The sequence below is a fragment of the Manis pentadactyla genome, chromosome 7, assembly GCF_030020395.1.
Source record: "Manis pentadactyla isolate mManPen7 chromosome 7, mManPen7.hap1, whole genome shotgun sequence".
Taxonomy (NCBI): domain Eukaryota; kingdom Metazoa; phylum Chordata; class Mammalia; order Pholidota; family Manidae; genus Manis; species Manis pentadactyla.
In genome coordinates this window covers 22,084,323-22,107,806 of record NC_080025.1, presented here as the reverse complement: position 1 = coordinate 22,107,806, position 23,484 = coordinate 22,084,323, and the positions used below count along the sequence as shown (strand labels likewise).

The 23,484-nt window shown below is 39.2% G+C and overlaps 1 protein-coding gene across 4 annotated transcripts in view; it reads left to right on the top strand.

Annotated features, from left to right (window-relative positions):
• FUT10 (fucosyltransferase 10) overlaps window positions 1–23,202 on the top strand; it is a 74,667-nt gene extending 51,465 nt beyond the window's left edge. For 2 of the 4 annotated variants that reach the window (XM_057505175.1, XM_057505176.1), the window contains 3 exons: window positions 3,305–4,140; window positions 17,742–17,899; window positions 21,445–23,202. In XM_057505175.1, the coding sequence (XP_057361158.1) occupies window positions 3,305–4,140; window positions 17,742–17,899; window positions 21,445–21,526 (1,076 nt within the window). In that variant the 3' untranslated portion in view covers window positions 21,527–23,202. Of the gene's footprint in view, window positions 1–3,304; window positions 4,141–17,741 lie in introns of all 4 variants that reach the window. The other 2 variants (XM_036894343.2, XM_036894339.2) reach the window with 1 other exon arrangement.
• The last annotated feature ends 282 nt before the right edge of the window (window positions 23,203–23,484 follow it).

The following is a 23,484-nucleotide window of genomic DNA, read 5'->3' as shown; positions in this document are numbered from 1 at the left end:
ATTCAACAGAATCAACGTTATAGTAACTGTAGTGATCTTTCTGCTTCTTTGCCATTAGCCGGTCTAAATGTTCTGGTCCCCACCAGGGGTTTTCTGCTCCAGAGAAATGACTCAACCTTTGTTAGTAGAGTGGGGTTATCTGTGATGCCTTCTGTTTTCACCAGGTTGTGTGGGAATAATAAGAGTATAAGCCACTGCAGAGGAAAAGGAGTACATAAACACATATAAAGTATTGTCACTCTTCTGCTTGGCTGCTGTTTCAAATTCAGTCTCCATGGTCCACAATCTAGCATCATTTGCCAGCAATAATTTTACTCCATTTATATGCCAAGTTGCAATTCCCTTTATAGTGCCCTGTTTGTCAGCTCTTATTTAAAGGAATAAATTGTCAATATTCAGTAAACACAAAATAACCCAGAGAAATGAAAGTTTTGTTAACTCTACGAGCCAGTGAAGATGACGGCATAAAACTAGTGAAGCAATCACATGCATGTTAGTCACATTTTTTATGGATTTACCATAGTTTAATTGATTTTCATTTCTTTTAAAGACCCCAGTTCCAGCAATTATTACAGCAGGCATTGCCCTGGAGTTAGAGAGAGCTAAATAATTCAGTTATTTCCTGAGCCACATCCAATACCTTTTAGAAATGTCTCAGCATCACCACGCATATTCAAGGCCATGACAGGTGTCTGTGGTGAAGTTTCTTAGGTCTGCCATTGTTCAAATTTCAGGAGTCTTGGGTGTTTACCATCTGAAGCTCTAAATTTAGGGTAGGAGCTCACTGGGTAAAATGACATATATTTTTTAATCTTTTCCAGAGAATTTTGGTTTGAAAGACTCTGATAGGAAAAAAAACCTATTTTAATATGATCTCGTGTATGTGTCTGTGTGTCGTGTGTGTGTCTTAGGGGAAGTAATTAGGAAATACTTTTTAAGGTAGCAGATAATGGGAAATGTTTCTGTAAAGTTAAGCCCCTTAAACTTTACTGTCTATTAAAGAGAGGTGCATTCCTACAAACTAAACAGAACTTAGATGGATGTGTGAGAACCTCATGCTCTCATTTTTAAAAGCTGTGTTGCTTTTTAGAGCATGACTATGAATTAAATTAATATTAATATATATACATATATAAATCTAAATTGGTATTCCTTGCCTAGATTCTGCAGGCATTTTTTCTCCTACAGACTACATACATAAGGAACCGCATGCCGTCCTCTCATTCCTTCCAACATCAAGGTTCTAGTAGCAGCTCTGCTAAAGGTATAATGAGCCTGCTAGCTCTTATCTCCTAGTTAAAATGAATGAAAGGCTCACTGTAACTGGTACCGGTTTCAAGTCCCATTCCTATTACTGGTACAAGCTGAGCATGCCTAGATATTGGCATGAAAGGGTCCAGATATATCTATTTTTAGTTCCCCTTATACTTGACTGAGGGCAAGCAGAGGTGAATCTCAGGCCCCTTCCATTCTCCGAAGCCCCGGAGACAGGCAGTCTTTCTGCTTCACTGCTCTGCGTTTTGGATCTTTGCCATCATGCACCCACGGTGGGGCAGGTTGGAAGTCACCCAAGTACCCCGTAGTAGTTAGCAGCAGGCAGCCACTGGTGTTCGAGTCACTACCTCAAGACACCTGTGCCTGATCCCCCAGGGAATTCTAGAACCACTTTTGTTTCAGTCGTATCTCCTCCAGTCTCTAATCTTCCATCTTGATCGCTGCCTCTGACTGCTATGGATTGGACTCCACTTCTCTGTCCCATGCAAATGGCCTTGATTCTCTCTTGACCGTGGTGGAGACTTTATGTTCTAACTCATTTATGGGTTCCAGTTTCCATCATTGGCCCCTTGACTAGCCTAGGACCTTCTTGAGGAGCAGCCACTTCAGTGCTATAAATTGCCTTTCTTCCAAATTCTCTTTTCTGTCATCATGTTTGTCTGTTTACCTTTGCTCACCATCCAGCCCTATATGCCGTTAAACTTCAGGTGTGTGAATGAGTATGCTTTCTGACCCTGAAGGTCAAATATAGCAAATGCCAAAGTAAACAAATATATAACCATTTTTCTATGTCAGTCTTTCATTCCTGGTCATTGAGAATATAGCCTGTTATCAAAACAGTAGTACTTTCTTCAGCAAATTCTCTGTGCTCAGTAAATGTCCACCATAGAATCAGATCAAATTAGATCAAATCTAATTTGATCTTTAATTGTTTAAAAGCCTTTCCTGATTAATTGATTTTTAGTGATGTGTTTTTGGTACCAAAGCATATTTATTTATCTGAGAGAGTGCACACTGGCATCAAATAATTAATTTTTATGAATTCTTCCAGAGAATATGTTTTATTTGGCTGGAAGCATTTATTTGGTGCTTTTTTTCCCCAGTGGATACTGGAAATGGTGTTTTGTTTGTTTGTTATTTCTTTACATTTAACACTCCAATCAGGAGGCCCAAAAAGTCCAGCATCAGGAACACTTTAGAAACACTGTATTATATTGTCCTAATTCTTCTTTCTCAATTATAGAAAGAACTTCTTCCTGACTGGGTCTCTACCCACAGTCAGGAAACAATTGCTTACCACATCCATCACTTCTGTCTGCACATTATCAAGTTTCAAAGGCTTCTTATAGAAGGTTAATCCTGTGGAAGCTAGAATCACTCATAATTATAATCCTGTTATGCCTCTTTATTTCTTGATGTGCTTGTTAGTTCATGTCCATCCTGCCGTGGTCTGTGACATAGTGCTATTATCAGCTGTTTTTGTCTTTAAAAGCCTTGTGTCTCCCATTTTGACTAAGATTGATTCACTATACGTTGTTGAAATCGATCATTTTGGATTTAAAAAATCTATCCTGTATATTTGTTCTGGCTACTTTTGCACAATATCACTTTTTTTTAGTTAATCAATCTGCCAAGTTGGTTACTTTTCCCCTTTGGCTTTCTCTCTCTTCCTCTTTTCTTTTTAAAGAACTATCTATTTCTTTATTTCTCCTGCCCTCTCTTAGACAACACCTCTGAGAAGAAAAGCCAATTGCAGGAGGCAGTGGAATAAATGCTCCCTTTAGAGCCAGGCTAGACCCTTCTCCCATTTCCCTTTCCATAAGATGAGAAAGAGGGTCCCTGTCTTTGGTGGCCCTCTCCCTGAGTAGTTTCTAGATCGAAAGCTTCATTATTGCTTGCCAAGCATTTTGCAGACACTGCAACATGCATCTTGTTTAGAGCTTCAAATTCTTCTGTATTCTGATCCTACCATGTGGACTCAAACACCAAAATTCTTTTGGACATCCTAATCTTTTTTTTCTTCTCCTAGGTACTGACTTTAACATAGATAGCTTACCTCTGCCTCGGAAAGCCCATCACGACTGGGCCCTTTTCCATGAAGAGTCTCCGAAAAACAATTATAAGCTCTTTCACAAGCCAGTAATCACCTTGTTCAACTACACTGCCACGTTCAGCCGGCATTCTCACTTGCCACTAACTACCCAATACTTGGAGGGCGCAGAAGTCCTGAAGTCACTTCAATACCTAGTCCCTTTGCAGTCCAAAAACAACCTTCGAAAAAGACTTGCTCCCCTGGTGTATGTACAGTCAGACTGTGACCCACCGTCAGATAGGGACAGCTATGTTCGAGAGCTGATGACTCACATCGATGTCGATTCCTATGGTGAGTGTTTACGAAACAAAGATCTCCCTCAGAAGCTGAAAAATCCAGCCTCCATGGATGCCGATGGCTTTTATAGGATCATTGCACAGTATAAGTTCATCCTTGCTTTTGAGAATGCAGTTTGTGAAGACTACATCACTGAGAAGTTCTGGAGACCTCTCAGGCTAGGGGTCGTCCCTGTGTACTATGGCTCCCCCAGCATCACAGACTGGCTTCCAAGTAATAGAAGTGCTATTCTTGTATCGGAATTTTCTCACCCTAGAGAACTGGCACGTTACATCAGACACCTGGATCACGATGACAGACAGTACAAGGCCTACATAGAATGGAAGCTGAAGGGTGAGATCTCTAATCAGCGACTTCTCACAGCTCTCAGGGAGCGGAAATGGGGAGTGCAGGACGTCACCCAGGACAACTACATCGATGCCTTTGAGTGTATGGTGTGCAACAAGGTGTGGGATAATAGTAGACGCCAGGAAAAGGTAAGCGAGCCTGTGTTTGGGACAGAGGCACTAGCATGGCCATTCTGATGGTCTCTGCCCTTATGCAGCCGCAGCGCCAGAGCTCCGCATTCCTATCAGAGAGTCAGGCTCTGCAGGGGGGTTGAGGATTACTATCCTTTAAGGATTGTCGTGAAGTTTACTGGATATGTCCTTGTTCCTGAAGGCCTTGAGTTGTTCTAGTTTCTTCTAGGACACCACGCTGCAGATGGTAGGCGGCGCCAACTCATCCACAAGTTCAGTCTTTTCACCTTTCTGTCGGTGCTGTGCTTCCTGCCACACTCCTTCCACTCATGCTCCACAGGCTGTCATTTTGGAACTTACTTTCATTTCTCATAATCATTTAACCCCTTTACCCCCACCCCAATCCTGATTCTTCTTCCTTCTCTTTCTGGCACAGACACATGCTTATTAATCTATAGAGAATATTCAAATATAATGATAGGGATAATCCTTAAAAGACTTTTTTTCTTAAATTATTATAAACAAAGTTCTTAGAAATGTCTTCAGATTTGTAGCTGCGTTTAATGTTGGTTCATCTGCTTACTTTATTTATATCAGGAATGGTCCCACTTTATATATAGCTGAATTTGTTAAAAGGTAATGTATTGAAAGAAAAAAGAAAGATTAGTTTCATCTACTTTTTAAATTTTAAACAATGAGATGGCCCACACATGCTACTTGGCTGTCAATCATCATTCTCTTTTCTGACTCTTGTGTACTCCTAATGTTTTATCTAAATTCTCCAAAGGCAAACAATTTTTGTCAAATATTAAAATGTTTATTGGAGAGGAATATTAATTTCAGGTCAAATATAAACCTAAACAGTCTGTGGTATTATCATTATGTATTGCATGTATACTATGTAAGGCTTTCATATGTTATACGTGTGTATATATTCAGGCAAATTTGAACTGTTTGAAACATTTTCCTCATTTTAATTCTTATGAAAACTTAAATTCTTTTGTCTGGTTCTATGTAACACATTTTTACTCCTAAAATCATTTATTTTAAGCTGAGTGTCTTGATTAGCAAGAGGAACACTAAATACTACATCATTCTTCTCAGAGAATACATGATTTCCAATGACTTCCTTTATAACCAAATTGATAGGACCACATTACAGCAAAGACCAAAATATACACCCTACTGCAAAAACGTGAGAAAGTAGAGATCACATTAATTGCTGGTGTGATACCAATTATTTATTCTGAAAATATATCAAAGCAGAAAACAGGACTCTGAGGCTGATGAACTGGCTGGGCTATAATGATCCTTCCCAGGCTTGGGGATCACATTCACAGAAATTGGAAAGAACTACAGAAACCCTGGCTTCTGCACCTCACAGACACCCTATTGGAATGATGACTGGGGACTGGAAGAGAGGGCATAATGACATTGGTATATAGCTTTTTAAAAGATATAGGAGAATACATATATTTGTGCATTTCCAACAGACATGGCAACTGTGGTACTGCAGAGTGCCTGGAGGTGATGTAACTGAATGTTCCTCTCTTTGGACTCTGAGGAAAAATAGGCAGAGTAGGCTGCCTCTCATGTGCTCTCATTCCTCCCAGAGGGGTGGTCAGTGAGGATGATTAGAGGAGTTTGATGGCGTCTCAGTGAACTTGCCGCAGTTCTCAAATGCTAATGTGCTCATTACTGAAGTAGAACAGAACATGCCTTCAAAGTATATGAAGGGTATTAGACCAGTTGTTTTCATTGGCATTTATTTTTTAAGATTGTTACAGTTTATAGTATGCTTAATGTAAGCTACTTAAATGTAAGTGTCTTCATTTTTTTCTTTTAGCTGAAGAAAAGCTGAAAGAAATAATTTGACTTCTTCTCACTTGATTATTATTTACCTTGCAGTTGATAATAGCTTAAATCATTATATTTAGATGTAGAAAATGCTGTTAGACTATCAAATGCATTTCCCCTTTCTTCCTTGCTTCTTCTCTCTTCTCTTTCTCACTATAGACCTAGTGAATTATTTATTGCTCTGTAAACAGTATTATCACAAATTTAGTGGCTTAAAACAGCATACATTTGTTACCTCACAGTTTCTGGGAGGTAGGTCATGGCTTAGCTAGGTCCCTAGGAGGCTGTAAATCAAAGTGCCATTCAAGGCTGGGTTCTCATCTGGTGGCTCACCTGGGGACAGGTTGGCTTCTGAATTCATGTTTGTTAGCAGATTCAGTTTCCTGAGGTTATAGTTTTTGAGGGCTTCAGTTTCTTGCTGGATGTAGGCTGTAGGCTGCCCTTAGCTTCTAGAGGCCACCCACAGTTCCTTGTCATGTGCGGATGCTCAAGCATGGCTTCTTACTTCCTCAAAACCAGCCAGGGAGTAGGAAATTTCAGCAAGACCAGGACTACAGTCTTATATGTGTAATCAGGTTCATGTAATCACCTACATTCTCTCACCTTTGCTGTATTCTGTGGTTAGAAGCAAGTGACAAGTAATACCTGTGCTTGAGGGGAGACAATTACACAGGGCATGAACGCCAGGAGGCAGGGATTGTGGGTGCCGTCTTGAGTCCGTCTGCCACACCTCCCGCATCTGAGTAGGCTTGTTGTATGTGTTGCATGCTTTAGGGGAAGTCAGTACTGAGGAAGCCACCTCATCAATTAATTTTATTCAGTTAAAGAGCATTTATTGATAATGATTCTATCTTCAAAGAGGCTGTAATAGTGGAGACTACATATAATCATCAGAAATACAACTTCATGGAATGGGGATAAGCTTTTAAAAAGTTAGCTTTATTGAGATATAATTTAGGTACAATAAAATATATATTTTTAAGTGTACAGTTTGACTAATTATGACATAAAGCTGTGAAACTATTTTCGTGCCTGGTTTCCTTCATTCTGCATGAAAATGTTGATATTCATCCACAGTTGTGTGTATCAGTCATCTGTTTCTCTTTATTGCTGAAGTTTGGACATACCAAAATTTCCTCATCCATCCATCTGGTGATGGACATTTGATTTGTTTCCAGGTTTTGGCTATTACAAATAAAGCTGCTACGAACACTCATGTCGAAGTCTTTGTATAGACATAGGCTTTCATTTCTCTTCTGTACATACCTGAAAGTGGAATGGCTAGATTGTAGGGTGGATGTATGTTTAATGTTTTGAGAATCTATCAAACTGCTTTCCAAAGTATTCTATCTTAAATTCCCACCAGCATTGTATGAGAGTTCCATTAATAGTTGGCATGGTCAGTCTTAAAATTTTTTCCTTTCTGGTTGGTATATCTCACTGAGGGTTAATTTTCATTTCTGTAGTAATTTTAATGATTTTGAGTATGTTTTAATGGGTTACTTGCCATCAGTAACATCTTCAGTGAAATGTGTCTTCAAATCTTTTTGCTCATTTTAAAAAAATTCGGTTGTCTGTTAATCTTGAGTTGTAACAATTCTTTATATACTTTGAATACAACTCTTTGTTAATTATAAAATGAGTAGATGTTTTCTTCCAGTCTTTGGTTGTCTTTTCATTTTAACAGTATATTTTGAAGAGTAAAGTTTCTACTTCTGATGAAGTACAGCTCATCAATTTCTTCCTTTTATAGTTTGCTTTTTGTGTCCTGTTTAAAAATCTATGTCTAGCTCAAGGTCATTAAGATCTGCTTCTATTTTATTCTAGAAATTTTGTAGTTTTAACTTTTACATTTAGGTCTACAATCCACTTCCAGTTAATTTTTGTCATGTCTGATATAAGAATTGAGATTTGTTTATTTGGATGTCCAGTAGTATCAGTACCATTTGTTAAGAAGATTCTTCTTTCCTGATTGAATTACCTTGGCTTCTTTTTTAACAATCAATTGACTGTGGATGATGGGTCAATTTCTGGACTGATCAGTATGTCTGTATTTGAGTACTGCTGCTTTATAATAAACCTGGAAATGAGGTAGTGGCAATCTTCCAACTTTGTTCTTTTTCAAAATTATTTTCACTATTTTAGGTCTTTTGCTTTTCCAATTAAATTTTAGATTCAGTGTCAATTTACACAAAAATGCTCAATGGGATTTTCATTGGGATTGTGTTGAGTCTGTATATCAATTTGGGGTGAATTGACAATATTGAGACATTTAATTCATAAGCATATATCTGTCCATTTATTTGGCTCTTCTGTAATTTATCTACACAATATTTTGTAGTTTCTTCTGACATTTTGTAACTCTTCAGTCAAATTTATCCCTAAGGAGTTTAGTTGATACTATAGTAAATGGTATTTTTTTTAAACTTAATTTTCTAATTGTTTGCTCCTGGTATAGAGAAGAAAAATTGATTTTGTATTTTGAACTTGTACACTGCTATCTTGTTAAGCTCACTGATGAGTTGTGGAATCTTTTTTTGTAGATTTCTTAGGATTTTTCTACAGAAGTGATCATGTCATCTACAAATAAGACAATTCCCCTGACCTCAACCTATTTTCCTTTTATTTCTTCCTTTTTTTCTCCCACTTACTGTACTGGCTAGGACTTCCATTACAATTTTGAATAATATTGTTGGGACCATATGTCTTCATCTTGTTCCCAGTCAAAGGGAGAAAACATTTAGTCTTTCATAATTATGATAGCTGTAGGATTTTAGTAGATGCTCTTGATTAGATTGAAGAATTTCCCTTCTATTCTTAGTTTGATGAGGATTTTCATCATGAGTGGATGTGGAATTTTGTCAGATGGTTTTCTGCATCCATTGAGATGATCATTTGGTTTTTCTTTTTCAGTTTGTTTAATGGTGAATTACAGTGATGACTTCTGAAGGTTAAATGGACTTTGCCATTTAACCTCATTGGTCATAATGTGTTTTCTTTCTTATTTATTGTTGGATTTGAATAGCTAAAATTTTTGTAAAGAATTTTTGTGTCTACACTCGTGAGATATAGTGGTCTATACTTTTCTTCTAGTGTCTTTGTCTAGTTTTCATAAGTGGTAATGCTGGCCTCAAGGTCCCTCTTCTCATGTTTTCCAAAAGAGTTTGCGTAGTCTGCTATTATTTCTTCCTTAAATATTTTCTTGAATTTACCATAAGCCATCAGTACCTAGACTTTTCTTTGTGGGAAGGTTTTAATTATAAATTAAATTGTTTTAGTAGATATAGAGCTATTCATGTTACCCATTTCTTTTTGAGTGAGCTTTGGTAGATTCTGTCTTCAGGGAATTTTTTTTCCCCCACTTTATCTAAGTTTTCAAATTGGCATATTGTAGTCACTGATACTCCTTTATCCTTTTAATGCTGTAGTATTCATGTCACCTCTGTCATGTCTGATGAGGCTACTTTGTCTCTTCTCTCTTTTTTCATGGTCAATCTGAATAGAGGTTTATCCGTTTCATTGATCTATTTAAATAATTAGCTTTTGGTTTCATTGACTTTGTTCTTTTCCATTTTCTATTTTAGTGATTTCTGCTCTTTATTTCATTCTATTTAATTTGGGCTTAATTTGCTCTTTTTCAAATTTACAGTGGAAATCTGGGTCATTGATTTTAAACCTTCATACTTTTTGAATATAGATGTTTAATGCTATAAATTTCCCTCTAATCATTACGTTAGGTACTTCTACAAATTCAGATTATTCTAGTAATATTAATTTAGTTTAAAATTTCCATTTTGATTTCTTCCTGGACCCATGTGTTATTTATTAATCTGTTTTTTGGATTTTGTGTCTTTGGAGATTTTCCAGAAACCTTGCTGATGTTGATTTTTTCCCTGTGTTGTAAGAAATACTTTATTGAATCACTTTAAGTTTATTGTTTTATGGCCAGAATATGGTCTATCATGGTAAAGTTTTTTGTGCAGTTGGAAGAATGTGTGCTCTGCTCTTGTTGGGGAGAGTGTTTTATAAATCTCAGTTTGTTCAAGTTGGTTGATGGTGTTCAAATCTTCTATATCCTTTGTGATTTTCTGTTTACTTCTGTTAGTCATTGAGAGGAGTATTGAAATCTCCAACCTTAATTGTGGATTTGTCTTTTTCTTCTGTCAGTTCTATCAACTTTGCTTCAAGTATTTTCAAGCTCTGTTATTATATATAAAAGTATCTAATATTGTGTCCTTTTGATGACTTGACTTATTTATTGTTTTGTTTTTTTAATCTCCTGCCTGGAAGGTGCTGACTTGGTTGTAGTGTTTGTTTGCTGAAGGGGAAGAAGAAAGCTGAGCCTGCCAGTGTGCAGTATTTAAAGTTGCATGTAATCAAGTTTAGTGAGAGCCTTCCTATGCCCCTAGTGGAAGAGATTCTCTCACTCCCCACTAGCCAGGAACCAGGGACCTAAGAAAGCCTAAGGTTGCAGGGATGAGAAGCACAAAATAAGCAACTGTGTCCCTTGGGATGACAGTGAGATTAGTCAATCCTATTTCTACTCCTTGGTGTCCATAACTGTCTAGTTCAGCTGTTTGGAGTACAGTCCCCTATTTGGATCACAGGTTTAAAAAATCCATGGAGTATTATCCCTGAGCTGGTACTTGAGTTGAGCCTTAAACAGGCTTTTCCATAGGTCTTTTAGTGATGGGATACATAGTAAAACCAATAAATCCTGTGCCCACTTTCACATTGTCCATTGTCATAGTGTCGTTTGTCCATTTCAGTACCTCTTTCACCCTACAGTGTGTCACTAGGTCTGAGTCAGTGTGGTTGAAGAGATCATGTTGCTAAAGAAGGCATTCTGCAAACCCTGGATAACGTTGCTGGGTAGAGATATGCGGGAAAAGGAATCAAACATATATCTAAAGTAAATGTCATCTTCACTATGAGCAAATTGCTAGTCTTTCTAGGGTTAAAAGTTTTCAGTGTATTCAGCCAGTCTTAGTGACTAGATAGTCTCCTCAAGGAGTGGTGCCATATCAGAAGCCTCAGCATTGATGACTGCCGCTGGTAGGTTCAGTATTCAACAGTGACAGTCATGAATTCAGTCAGAGCTTTTGGGTTCCATGCATTGCCTTGATCATTGCTAAGATGTCTCGGTTCATGGGCCCATGAAACCAGTGAATGAGAAAGGACCAAGGCTGGCTAACATCAAAGGATAAGTCATATTGTTTACCTGCTTGATGTGAGCCCCATCTCAGTGGATGCTTATTGTCAGTCATTAATATAAAATGTTAATTAGAGCAGTATTGATCTCCTGTATAGGTACCAAATTCAGCAAGGCAGCTGCAGTTGGGTCTATTGTTAGGTTAAGTTCATGGTAATCTGTCTGTAATGATTTAACTTGTTTTTGTGAAGGGTCATAAAGGTGCACTAAATGGGGAGTGGGAGATACAACGGGGATGATAATCCCTTAGTCTGATGCTGCAAAGGTACCTGCAGGTTTTCCAAGGATATGATATTGCTTCAAGATGTACTGTCTTGAGACCACCCAATAGCCAGAGCAGTCTTGGAAAGAGCAACAATGTTGGAGGTGTCGTGCTCCCTGATTCAAATTGTATTACAAAGCTGTATTCATCAAAACAGTATGGTATTGGCATAAAGACAGACACATAGATCAAGGGAGCCAAATAAAGAGCCCAGAATTAAAGGCATACATATATGGTCAAATAGTTTATAACAGAGAAACCAAGAATATACAATGGGGAAAGGATATCTCTTCAATAAACGGTGTTGGGAAAACTGAACAACCACATGCAAATGAATGAAACTAGACCATTATCTTACACCATGCATAAACATTGACTCAAAATGGATTAAAGTTTTGACTATAAATATTGAAACATAAAATTCCTAGAAGAAGCATATGAAGTCATTGACATTGGTCCTGGCTATGATTATTTGGATTTGATACAGAAAGGAAAGACAACAAAAGCAAAAATACACAAGTGGGACTACATTCAACTAGAAAACTCATGCATAGAAAGGAAACCAACAAAATGAAAAGGTAGTCTACTGAATGGGAAAAAATAGTTGCCAATCATATATCTGATAAGGGTTAATATCTAAAGCATAAAGAATTCATACAACTTGATAGCAAAAAGAAATCAATCTGATTAAAAAATGGGCAGAGGATCTGAACAGACATTTTTCCAGAGAAGACATACAGATGGCCAACAGACAAATGAAAAGATGCTCAACATCATTAATCATCAGGCAAATGCAAATCTAAACCACAGTGAGATATCACCTCACATCCATTAGAATGTTTAATACGGAACAGACAAGAAATAACAAATGTTGGTGAGGATTTGGAGAAAAGGGACCCCTGTACACTGTTGGTGAGACTGTACATTGATGCAACCACCGTGGAAAGAAATATGGAGGTTTTCCAAAAAGTTAAAAGTAGAACTGCCCTATTATCCAGCAATTCCATTTCTGTGTATTTACCTGAAGAAAACAAAAGCACTAACTCAAAATGACATATTCACCCCTATGTTCATTGAAGAATTATTTACAACAGACAAGATGTGGAAACAACCTAAGGGTCCATCAACAATTGAATAGGTACTGTATGATCTTGTTTATATGTGGAACCTAAAACAAAACAAAATGAAACAAACCAACAAAAACACCCCAAGCTCTTGGATACAGAGAGTGGATTGGTAATGACCAGGGGTTGGTGTGCAAAGTGGGTGAAGGGAATAGAGGGGTACAAACTTTGAAATATAAAATAAACCGGTCCTGGGTATGTTGTGCACAGCATGGTGACTATAGTTAATAGTACCATATTGCATATTTAAGGTTGCCAAGGGAGTAGTTGTTAAAAGTTGTCATTATACACACTAAAGTAGTCTGTAATTCTGTATAGTGATAGATATTAACTAGATTTTTTGTGATCATTTCACAATAGACAAGTATTGAAGCATTATGTTGTACACCGAAACTAATATAATGTATGTCAATTATACCTCAGTCAAAAAAAAAAAAGAAACTTAAAGGGAAATTTAAGGGTAGTAGTACAAATCTTTAATGTAAGAAAGCATAAAATTGCAGATTTTACTATTAGCAAGCAGCTATATTTGTTGAATGGAAGCTACATGCTTCTGACTCTTCAGTTCGGCAGGATACAGCCTTGCATCTGTACCTGTCAGTCAATACAGGTGAGCAGTGGCCTCTCAAAACCTGTTTTATATCACTTTGGGCCCTTCTTACTTGATTCTATTCTGCTCTTGCTCCAGATATAGTCTTCATCCAGCCATAAACTCTGGCTAACATAACCCAATTTTGAGTCTACCTCTGGTCCTTTGAACTTTGTATTGTTGTTGAGACTTCCCAGACTTTGAGTCTTAGCATTTCCACCTGGTTTGCTCTTTGGATTTGTGTCTGGTTTTCAGCGCTCAGTGCTATCTTGGTAAAGAATCCCTGCTCTAGTTCCAGATCCTTGGGAGCCAAGCTCTATGACCATTTGTCAGGGTTCCCAAGAGGAGAGAGGATTTGGACAACTCTCTCCTGCACACTCTACCAGACAAGTTAATTCACTCTTCTACTTACAGGCCCTTGAGGACAAGCTGTATGTGCACTCCAAGCCTCTTCTTGTGGCTGCACCATGGTAGCTTCTTAAATTTCCTGTGGGAGTTTTAAGGAAAAGAAAATAGGTTAATCCAACTATAGATAGGCAGTCAGATTATTTTATTTCCGAATTGGTTTTTTCTGCTTTGCTTTCTAAATTTGGGGTGAATGGCGATTCTAATCATTACAAAACCCAACACATTGTAAACCCCACTATCTTCACTAAAAGCTTTTTCTTTTTTGTAAAAGATACATGTGTACATAGCTGAAAGTATCAAATAATTCTGCAAAGTCAGTAAACAAAAAGAGCCGTCTTCTGTTTTTCTCTTTTCCTCCTCCCCAGAAGCAACCACTTATCACCATATTTAGCTAATTTCTGTATTTTCTCAATGTTTATAAATAGCATTCTTATACACTAATTTTTTTTGATATTCAATATTTATGTGTTATGACTGTGTGACTATAATCAAAAGGTGAGCCATATAGTATAAGATGATTTCATTTCCCTCTAGTTAATAACTGTTTTCTCTTTTGACTGTTTTTCTATGTTCTTATCCTAATTCAATCCTTGTTGATCGTTTAACTCTCCTTTGAAGGCGTTCAGATGTGCCAGGCGTCCGGTTCATTTCATCTCGCTGTGGAAGCCCTCACGGAGCCTTCTGAGCCACTCCGTGCGTGCTGGTGGCCCTCTGCACTCAGTGTGGAGCATGAGCCGGAGATCTCCCTGCCCCAGCATTTTGGGAATTTCCTTTCTTGTCTTTTTCTCTTGTAGTGAAACCTCTGCTTTCTTGTATGCTTTTCTCCCTTTTTCCTTATTTTGCTCTGTGGTTTTGGTTGATCATTCTTTCATATAGCTTCTGGAGAAGGGGTGCGTAGGGATGTCTGAGAATGTTTTTATTCTGCTCTAACATTTAAGCAATAGTTTTTCCAAGTGTAAACTGTTAAAATGGACATCAGTTTTTCTCAGAATTTTGAAGGCATTTTCCCATTGCCTTAAAAAAACAACTTAATTTTGAAATGATTTTAGATGGACCGAAGAGTTACAGAGTTCCCGTATGCCCTTCACCTGGCTTTCTCTAATGTTAATAACATCTTACAAAACCACGGTATATTTGTCAACATTAAGAAATTAATATTGGTACACTACTATTACCTGAACTACAGACTTCAGTTCATATTTCACCAGTTTTTCCACTAACATCCGTTGGCTCATACAGGAGCGAATCCAGGACACCAGATGTAATCAGTGATCATGTCTCCTTGGAGACTTAGGCTCAGCTGATCTGGGACAGTTGATCCTTATTTTTAATAACTTTTATTCTTTTAAACAGTATTGGTCAGTGTTTTTGTAGAAGGCCTTTCCATAGGGTTTGTCTGGTGTTTTCCGTGGTAAAGACTTGGGGATTTGGGGAAATAATATGACAGAGACCAAAGGGCCCTTCTCAACACATCATATCAAGGGAGGCGTGAGATCAGCGTGACATGTTACCAGCCGTACTAACTTTGATCAGTTGGTTAAGGTCATATCCCCTAGGTTTTTCCACTGTGAGGTTACTAATTTTCCCTTTCTATGTAGTGAGTCACTAAGTCCAGCCCACATTCAAATGGAGGGGAATTATGCTTCACCTCCTTCAGAGAAATACCAGTTTGTGGACAAATGTTAATACCACCACAATTACCAATAAATATTTGGGGGGAGACATTTGGAAGCTATGTAAATATGCTTTTTCTCCCTAAAGTTTTCCCCACTGATGTAAACATTCATCAGTGAATTTCACCATTGCTTTTTAACTTCAGTGTTAATGTCAAGAAGTCCAAAACTGTCCTAACTTCTGATCCTCAGGATTGGACTTTTCCTCTCACAGAGCCTGTAGAATCCTGTGTTCAGAAATTTCACAAAAATGTACATTGGCAAGAGACTGAATTGCTGAGCTGTCAGTGGGCCTGTCTATCTGAAACTTTGGTCCTTCAATCTGGGGAGAAGTTCTTACATTGTTTCCCTTGGTATTTCTTTCCTTCCCTCTCTCTTTTCTGGAATTCTTAATATTTAAGAGATTGGTCCTCTAAATGAACCAATCCTGGAGCTCCAAGATTCAAATGCTTTTTCTGTTTCTTTATCTTTCTTCTCTAATTTATGGAATGTATCTCAACTTTCTCTTCCAACCCCTCTATGGATTGTTTCGCCTCTGCTATTACATATCTAATTTCTTTTTTTTTTGGTTCTTTTAATACTTCTTTTCTAGTATCTTATTCTTTTTTTCATTGATCTTCTTTCATCCTCCTTTCTTTTCTTGAAGTTCTCTAAAATGTTCCCCTTGCCTTGTGTTTTTCACGTAGGTGACTTTTCTTGGACGCTCTGTGGACTTGGTGGCCCGCTCATATTAGGGTGGTTTGGTTGGCAGCTCTGTGCGAGGGGGACATGCTGGCTGTGAGCTTCGTCACAGGTGATCCGGCTGGGTAGTTTCCTTAGGGATTCCTGAGTTACGTCCTCCTGGACGTCTCACATTCTCCGGAGAAGGGTGCTTCACTCTCCTGACTGGATTTTGAGGCCTGGCTGCTAGCACTGTGGGAATGGGGTGTAGGAAGACGGAAGAGGGTCCTCCTCTCCGGTCTTCATATGCTCACCGACGCCTTCTGTTTACGGCACCGCACTACTGCCCTCAGCTTTGCCTCATGCTCTCCAGGCCAAAGATCCTGTGTTTTACTTCCACAGATAATAAACGTCTCATCTTTGGTCAGGTAAGGGAAGGGAAGACACCTGGTCCTGAGAAGGAAGGAATCTGAGTATCTGACTGCTTCACAAACAGACTTGCTATTAATTCTTCTCAATTTTTGTTGTGGCTCCACTTCCAGGAGTATCTGGTGCCTGCTGAGCCTTTAGGAGTTCTTCAGTGTGTTACAGAGACGGACTCCCAGCTCATCCTGCTACCCTAGGATTTGGTTTTTAAAACAAATCTGTGAAGTGATTTATTGCTTTTCCATCTGCTTTCTAATCTCTAACATGTTGTTATTTTTCTTCTCTCTTCATTCTCCTAGTTCTTACAGGTTAATATCTTCTGAGAACAGTCCTTTCACTCTCATTTTAATGGTGTTTCAGGAAGGAATGAAATTAGATGGTTGGGTCCAGTCTGCCATTCTGGAGCTTATGTGTCTTGCTCCCTCTCTTCTTTCTTTTCTCTCTTACTTCCTCCTTCTCTTAGAGTACTTATTGGAGGGCCAGATCCTGAAAGGGTCTCCTGGTCCACTGTAAGGACTTTGACTTGAACATGCCATGCAGATAGCTGCTGAGGTTAGCCTGCAGTGGATCACAGGTGGAATTGGGGAGATGAGCTAGAAGATGATGGAGATAAAGCAAGACAGGCTGGGACCAAGCTGTAGCAGTGTAGGTCCACGTGAAAGCATTTGAAAGCTGGGTGGTCTCCTGCAGATGTCAGGGATTATTGTCTGGTGGAGGTGTCTTGGTGTACAGACAGTTGAGTGCAGTGGAAATATGTTAAAAACAAGGAATTAGATGTACATGTGACAACAGGAAAACACGTAAAAACAATGTTGTAAGAAAATAATGAGCAGATTGAGATACATAATGTAATAACATGCAAGTAAACTTAAAAAGATGCCAAGAAAGTAAGGACACATTTTCTAAAAAGACACTTGAACAGAAAGAACTGTAGTAAACACATTCAATGTTTGCTGAGGAAGGTAATGACAATGGGATGTAAGAGAAATGGAAATAAATACATAAGCTCCCAAACAACTAGCAAGAGGGAAGGGCTAGCTTTAGAATCTGAAGAGAACTGGGGTCAATCTTAGGTGTTCTGTTTGCGACAATTTACATAACATTTTGGAGCCTTAGTTCCCAGCTGTATAAAAACTCTCTATTTAATATATTCACCATAAGATATAATAAGACAGTTCACATAAATTGCCTAGAAAAGCATCTAGTGCACAGAACAGTCTCAGTAAGTGCTAGGTATTTTCTTTCTCCTTCAACTACCCAACAGTGTAACTGTGGGAGTGAACTGCGGCGTGAAGATAATTGCTTTAGGGAGAGTGTTGCTGGGCTTCGTTATTGCTGGGCAGGAACACAGGACTGGTGCTTCCTTACTGTTTCTTTATAATTCTTTCTCTCCCTTCTCTCAATGCAGGGTTTACCACCCAAAAGCTGGAAGGCAGAAGCTTCCCACCTGAGTTGCCCGGAGCCTACAGCGTTTGCTTTCTCCCCTGTGGCTCCACGCAGGAGCTCTTTGCGAACCATGTGGATACCAAGCTTTGAACAATCCAGGAAAGAAGCCCAGGCACTAAGGTGGCTGGTCGATAGGAATCAAAATTTTTCAGCTCAAGAGTTTTGGGCCTTGGTATTCAAGGACAATTTCAAAGAGTGACAGGATGTTGGAGACTAGAGCCATCCCAAGGTTTATTTTCTAGGTTGCCTTAAGGTATGAATATAATAGCTACTTTGTTGACTATCCTGTAGGGTAAGAATTCATTGCTGCAGTACTCATAATGAGCCCTATCAAATAATAGATGTGAATTACCCTTAGGGGTTTCCTGTACATTTTTTATACTAAAATTTTAAGTATTTCTTAGGGACACTGGTCACCTTCCGTTTACATGTCTGGACCCACATTCCTGCCGCCTTTTGAGGAAGTTCACCTAATGTAGAGTGAGTGCCTTCCTCCCTGCAAGGGAGGCAGGTGTGCAGCTGTGGATTCTTGATACGCACCTCACTGTCAGCAGCTTATTGGTATTTGGCAGGCCCAGTGGGCTGATGCTGAGCGTGAACACGAAACATGTTAGAACTTGGCAACGAGAGATTTCAAGGAAATCTGTGGGTTTCCAGGGATTAAGTGAGTAATAAAAGCTGTGTATAGTTTATCCGCTATTTATTCCTCAAGTCAGAAGGTCATGTGCTTGTTTGTTTCTGCCTTCTCCATGCTCCCAGCTACCTCTCTAACTTCCTTTTTATCATCTTGCTTCGTGTCCTCCTCCAAAGCAGAGTGTCTTACGATGTGCCTCCTGTCTGTGTGTTTTGATCAGTGAGATGTTCCCAGTTGTCCTTATACTGCTGAGCAGAATGATAATCATGTAATTCGGCTGGACAGCTCATGCATTTTGATCAGTGTGAGAGTGGGTGAATGCCCCCAGGCTCTCGAATGTTGTTGAAGGTGATTTGTCTCTTCTTAGGGTGAGGCACAGCCTGCTGTGGTGGGCAGCCCCCCAGGTTTGTGAGTGTTCCCTGTCATTTCTGATCCCGTCACAGAGAAGGTGCAGCTGCTTACCGGAGCATCTGCTGGAACTTCATGAAATGCAAGGAGGACACATTGGCTCACGTTATCTTTCCGTGCGAGGGTCAGGAGGCTTCTGGATGACACCAAAACCTGTTGCCCCTGCTGTGTCATGGCTGTGGTATTCTTTATTGTGGAAAGATGTGACCTCCAGAGGACAGGAGAGTCCCTGATACTCATGTCCCTGACGTGGTGTAAGGGGGAAACCTCGGAGAGCTTTTTTTTTTTTATAATCAAACCACATCATTTTACTGTGCAGTTTCCTTCGACCAGAAAATTTACTAAAAATAAAAATATAAAGTCTCTAGAAAGTACTTAGAACAGATATGTAATCTCCTTCCTCCCCAAACTGGGCCAACCTTTGTTCTTTGAGTGTTGTTGGATTACATGCAGGTTTGTCTCCCTGTTAGCCACACACATAACACAGATACATACAGTCCCCTTTTGTCATAGGCCAGTGCCTTGATGTGACTGCTGTGAGCAATCTCTCTCCCTTCCACAGCTCTGTCTGGCTTGTGCCAGAGAAATGGGGACTGAAACCAGTACCTATCTTTTAGCAGCCTGAAGGGTCACATTGCTGGGTGGGAGAAGGTGTCTATGCCTGCCTTCTTCTCAATCCCAGCTCTGCAGTTAACTAAATAATGATTTTTGTCCATGTCCCTTAACCTCTCTGGGCCTTACTTTTTGTTCCTGAAAAGATGTGATGAGCTGGTCTCTGAAATTCTTTTCTGTGTAACATTGTTGAGTTGTTTATCAAAATTTAAGAAGTTTAACTTTTTAGGTGTTTTTATTAAGACAGTAACAAACCATTTCAAAGCCACTGTGTTTTTCAGGGGAGGCACACTCTTCTCTGGAGGAAAATGCCTACTTACTGGGTAGTTAATGAGGATAGAAAGCAGCAACCTCTCTGCACCTTATCCGATACTGTCAAAAGAGAGAGGATGGAAAAGGATGGTTTGTTGAGACCAGATTTTAAATTGTATGTTCAATGACATTTGTAGCTATTGTACTCATAAAAGAAAGCCCAAGATATGATTTGTGCCTCTGTGGAGAGATATTGTCAGATAGCTTCAGTTCTCTTCCATAAATGCCTTAAATAAGTACCCAGTACTTATCTGCTGCATGTATGTCTTAAAACTCAACATTTCATGTAGTTTTGTCCTATCTGGGTCCTTCATCTAGAGTCCATAGATAAAATTCTCCCTAAGCGTTTCTCAAGTATGTAACCTTGAACAAATTTAGTGAAGTAGATCATTGATCATGTAATGTGGTATAAAAATTTTATGGGGGCAGAGGGTAGAGGGAGGGAATTTTCATGTGCTTAAAAATGAGGTATATTTCAAAGAGGATAAATCAGGGTTTCCTTGGGACTCTTTAGGTACCCAAGACTTAAGACTTTTTTTTTTGCTTAACATATGTGTCTTCTGCAATAGAATTTTCATCAGTAAGATGATTTCCTCTTATCTGTGATGATTGCTGTCTTGGAGTGAGGGGGTGTCCCTGCTCTATGTAGCATGATTCTTCTCTGCAAAGTGGGGAGTATGCTTTTTGAGTTCTGTATACCATCCCTCAGCATTTATCTGTGTTGATCACAGATTGTATCTGTGTTGATCCCATCATACCACACCTTTCTCTTTACCTCACTGTCTCCACTTTTGAAATATCATTAAGAAAGTGTCCTACCTCACAGGGCTGTTGTGAGGAATGACCCGTGGTTGTGAAGGGACTTTGTACAAGGCAGCATTCTGTGAGTGCTTCGGCATGTCTTACTTAGATTGTTTGCAAAGACTCATTTTCAACGTGGTGTGGCAAGTGGGTAGAGACCTTTGCAGAAATGCTGAAGAAAATGAATACTAATACTAGTCAATAGTTTTCACTTTTTTACCTGGAAATGGAGGCAACTTTGACCTTTGATCTTGTAGCAAATATAGTATTTTAGAACCTGAACACTGGCATCTTTGTTGCTGTTAAGGACTAGGTTCTAGTAACTAGAATATCAGTTGAGGTTCTTATCATTACTATAACAGATTGAATGCATACAGCAGAAATTAAAGACATAAGTGAAAAATGAGCATGATTCCTTTGGAGTCACACAATGTACATTATATGTAGGAGAACAAGCTTTGTGTCTATGAGATGCTGTGTGGACCTAAGCCCAGTACAGACCTGAGCTTGAAATGCCCATGATTTTTTAAATCATGCATCTAAAGATCAGTAGCACATAATTCCTGCTGAATGTTACAATTCATTAGGGGAATGCACTGTAGAGTTGATTTCTAGTGAATGATAATAATTATCTAAAGCAACATGATACAGTTCTACAGAAGTGACGTGTCTTTCTTAGAATCTTCAAAGTACACAGTATAGAAGTTCACAGGCCAAGAATAATAATGGTGGTTAGTTTATGTTTCTAGTAACTTTGCAATCCTGACTATTTTATAAAGAACTTCCTTACCCTTCTTTAGGAAATTTCTTTCCTTTGTATTTTTGTTGTCATTAGTAGTACTATCTTTACTGCATAATTCTAATATCAACATATATCTTTATTTTTTTCTGATTACAGAAACAAAATATGCTTGCAAAATTCAGAGCACATACAGAATTACAACTTTGTGATTTCTAGAGCAAGAAAGACCTGGTTTTAGCCCCTGCTCCAGATACCATCGTTCTTACCTTGATTGAGTTATTTGGCCTTTTGAAGCTTCAGTTTGCCCATCTGTGAAAGTATATTATAATTTCCACCCTCCCTGGACATTATTGTGAAGATTAAATAAGCTACTATTCATACTTAATAAATGCTAGCTTAGTTGTTACAGCTATCTGTGGCCATTCCCCTTTTGTTTGTGAAACCTTGATTGAGATTTGTCCAGGAAAAAGGAATGACTAATGACAGTAGCAGGGACAGTACCCTTTTGTTCTTCATTTAGCTGTTTGATATGTATTTACTGTTATGAGGTAGGCAGTGTGCTAGGTGCTAGCAGATAGGAATTGGATGTAGGGGAGAGATGTGAAGGGTTCTGGGTTGGGCTTTGTGATATGATGATGATATTAACACCGGGGACTGAGGAGTGCTCAAACTGTGCTCTGCATGTCTCTCCCCACCATGGTGTTTCTGATGGAGTTTTGCACAAAGCTCCCAACAGCATAGTGGGAATCAAACAACCTGTTTACAGTAGCTTTGCAAACCCAAATAAACCCAGAACAGTGTTCTCTGATAAAAGCTGGATTTGAACACATGGTTTAAACTTAAAGCCTAAGTAGGATCGTTTACTGCCTTTCTATTTCTCCATTCTCAATCTTGGGACCAGCTTGTCCAATGGGCCTATACCAAGAAAGAGGAGAGGAAGATGGCCAGGTCAGTAGGTTCTGAACCTACTTACTTATTAACTGAAAATCAGAAAAGAAGAAAAGAGGAGGCACCTGACCAGGTCTTCTGCTAGGGGACAGCCCTGGATTGCTCTGCGTATGCATGGATGCAAAGATACAGGGTGCAAGGTGTGGGGCCTCACTTTTAAGTTACAGCAATTTCTCTAGCTGATAAAACGTGGCCTGTCAGTATCCTGGGCCTAACCCATTAAGTTAGCACCCCCACTGGTGCTGAGGATTATTAAGGAGCTGGACAAGAGGCCGAGATGGGGGGCAGGAGGGACGCTCCATGGTTTTTGTCTTCTCAACCTCACTGGCCTCCCAGCCAAGCCTGTGGGCACTCAGAGGTGTGGCTGTACCCCTAAGGGTGTGGCCAGCCATGACCACAGAGACCTCCTGTCCTCTTCTTGGGCTTCTCCCTGAGTGCTACCCTTGCTCCTTCGTCCACCTGGGACCAGTGATGTGGGCGGTTCAGCTCTTATCCCTGAAGCTTCTGAAACGAGTCAGAACTGGACATTGATTAATGCGTCCAGGGCGTTTTGAGCATTAAGCCAAAAGTACATTCTCTATTTTATTTCCCACGCAAACCCTGACCACATCATCCAGCCTCGTTCACCAGAGGAGGTCATACAACCAGCCCATAGGCCATTATGAATATTTGTGATTTTACTGTCATGAACTCCTCAATTTTTAAAAAACTGATTTGAGTCGGTAATTAGAGAAACTTAGAGGTCGTCAGTGTAGTAGGGGGTGGTGTTAATGGTTTGGAGGCAGGGGCATTGTCCCAGGAGCCTTTGGAATGAGTCTCACAGAAGTTGCTTCTTACACATACAGAGCGACCCAGACTACAGAGCCTCATCTGATGAGTTACACTCACAGGAAAAACAAAAGCCAGTTTTACTTAGCAGTGTTGAAGAATGATGAAGCAATAAAATGATCAATTTTATTAAACCTCGGTCTTTGAGTATGTCTTTTTAATATCCTATGTAATAAATGGGGTTTGTATGTAAAACACTTGGTTGCACACCCAGCACAATGAGAATCTCAAGGAAAAGCATTGCTGTGATTGTGGAAGTTGTGAGCTGAACTGGCAGCTTTTCCACGAAATGCCATTTTCACTCGAACATCTTGCAAACTGTGGATATTCAGGCTTCGATTTTTTGTCAATCATCTTGAAAACAAAGTGGGGCTTTTTACCTTAAAAAAACTGACACAGTTTGTTACCTAGGACAAAATT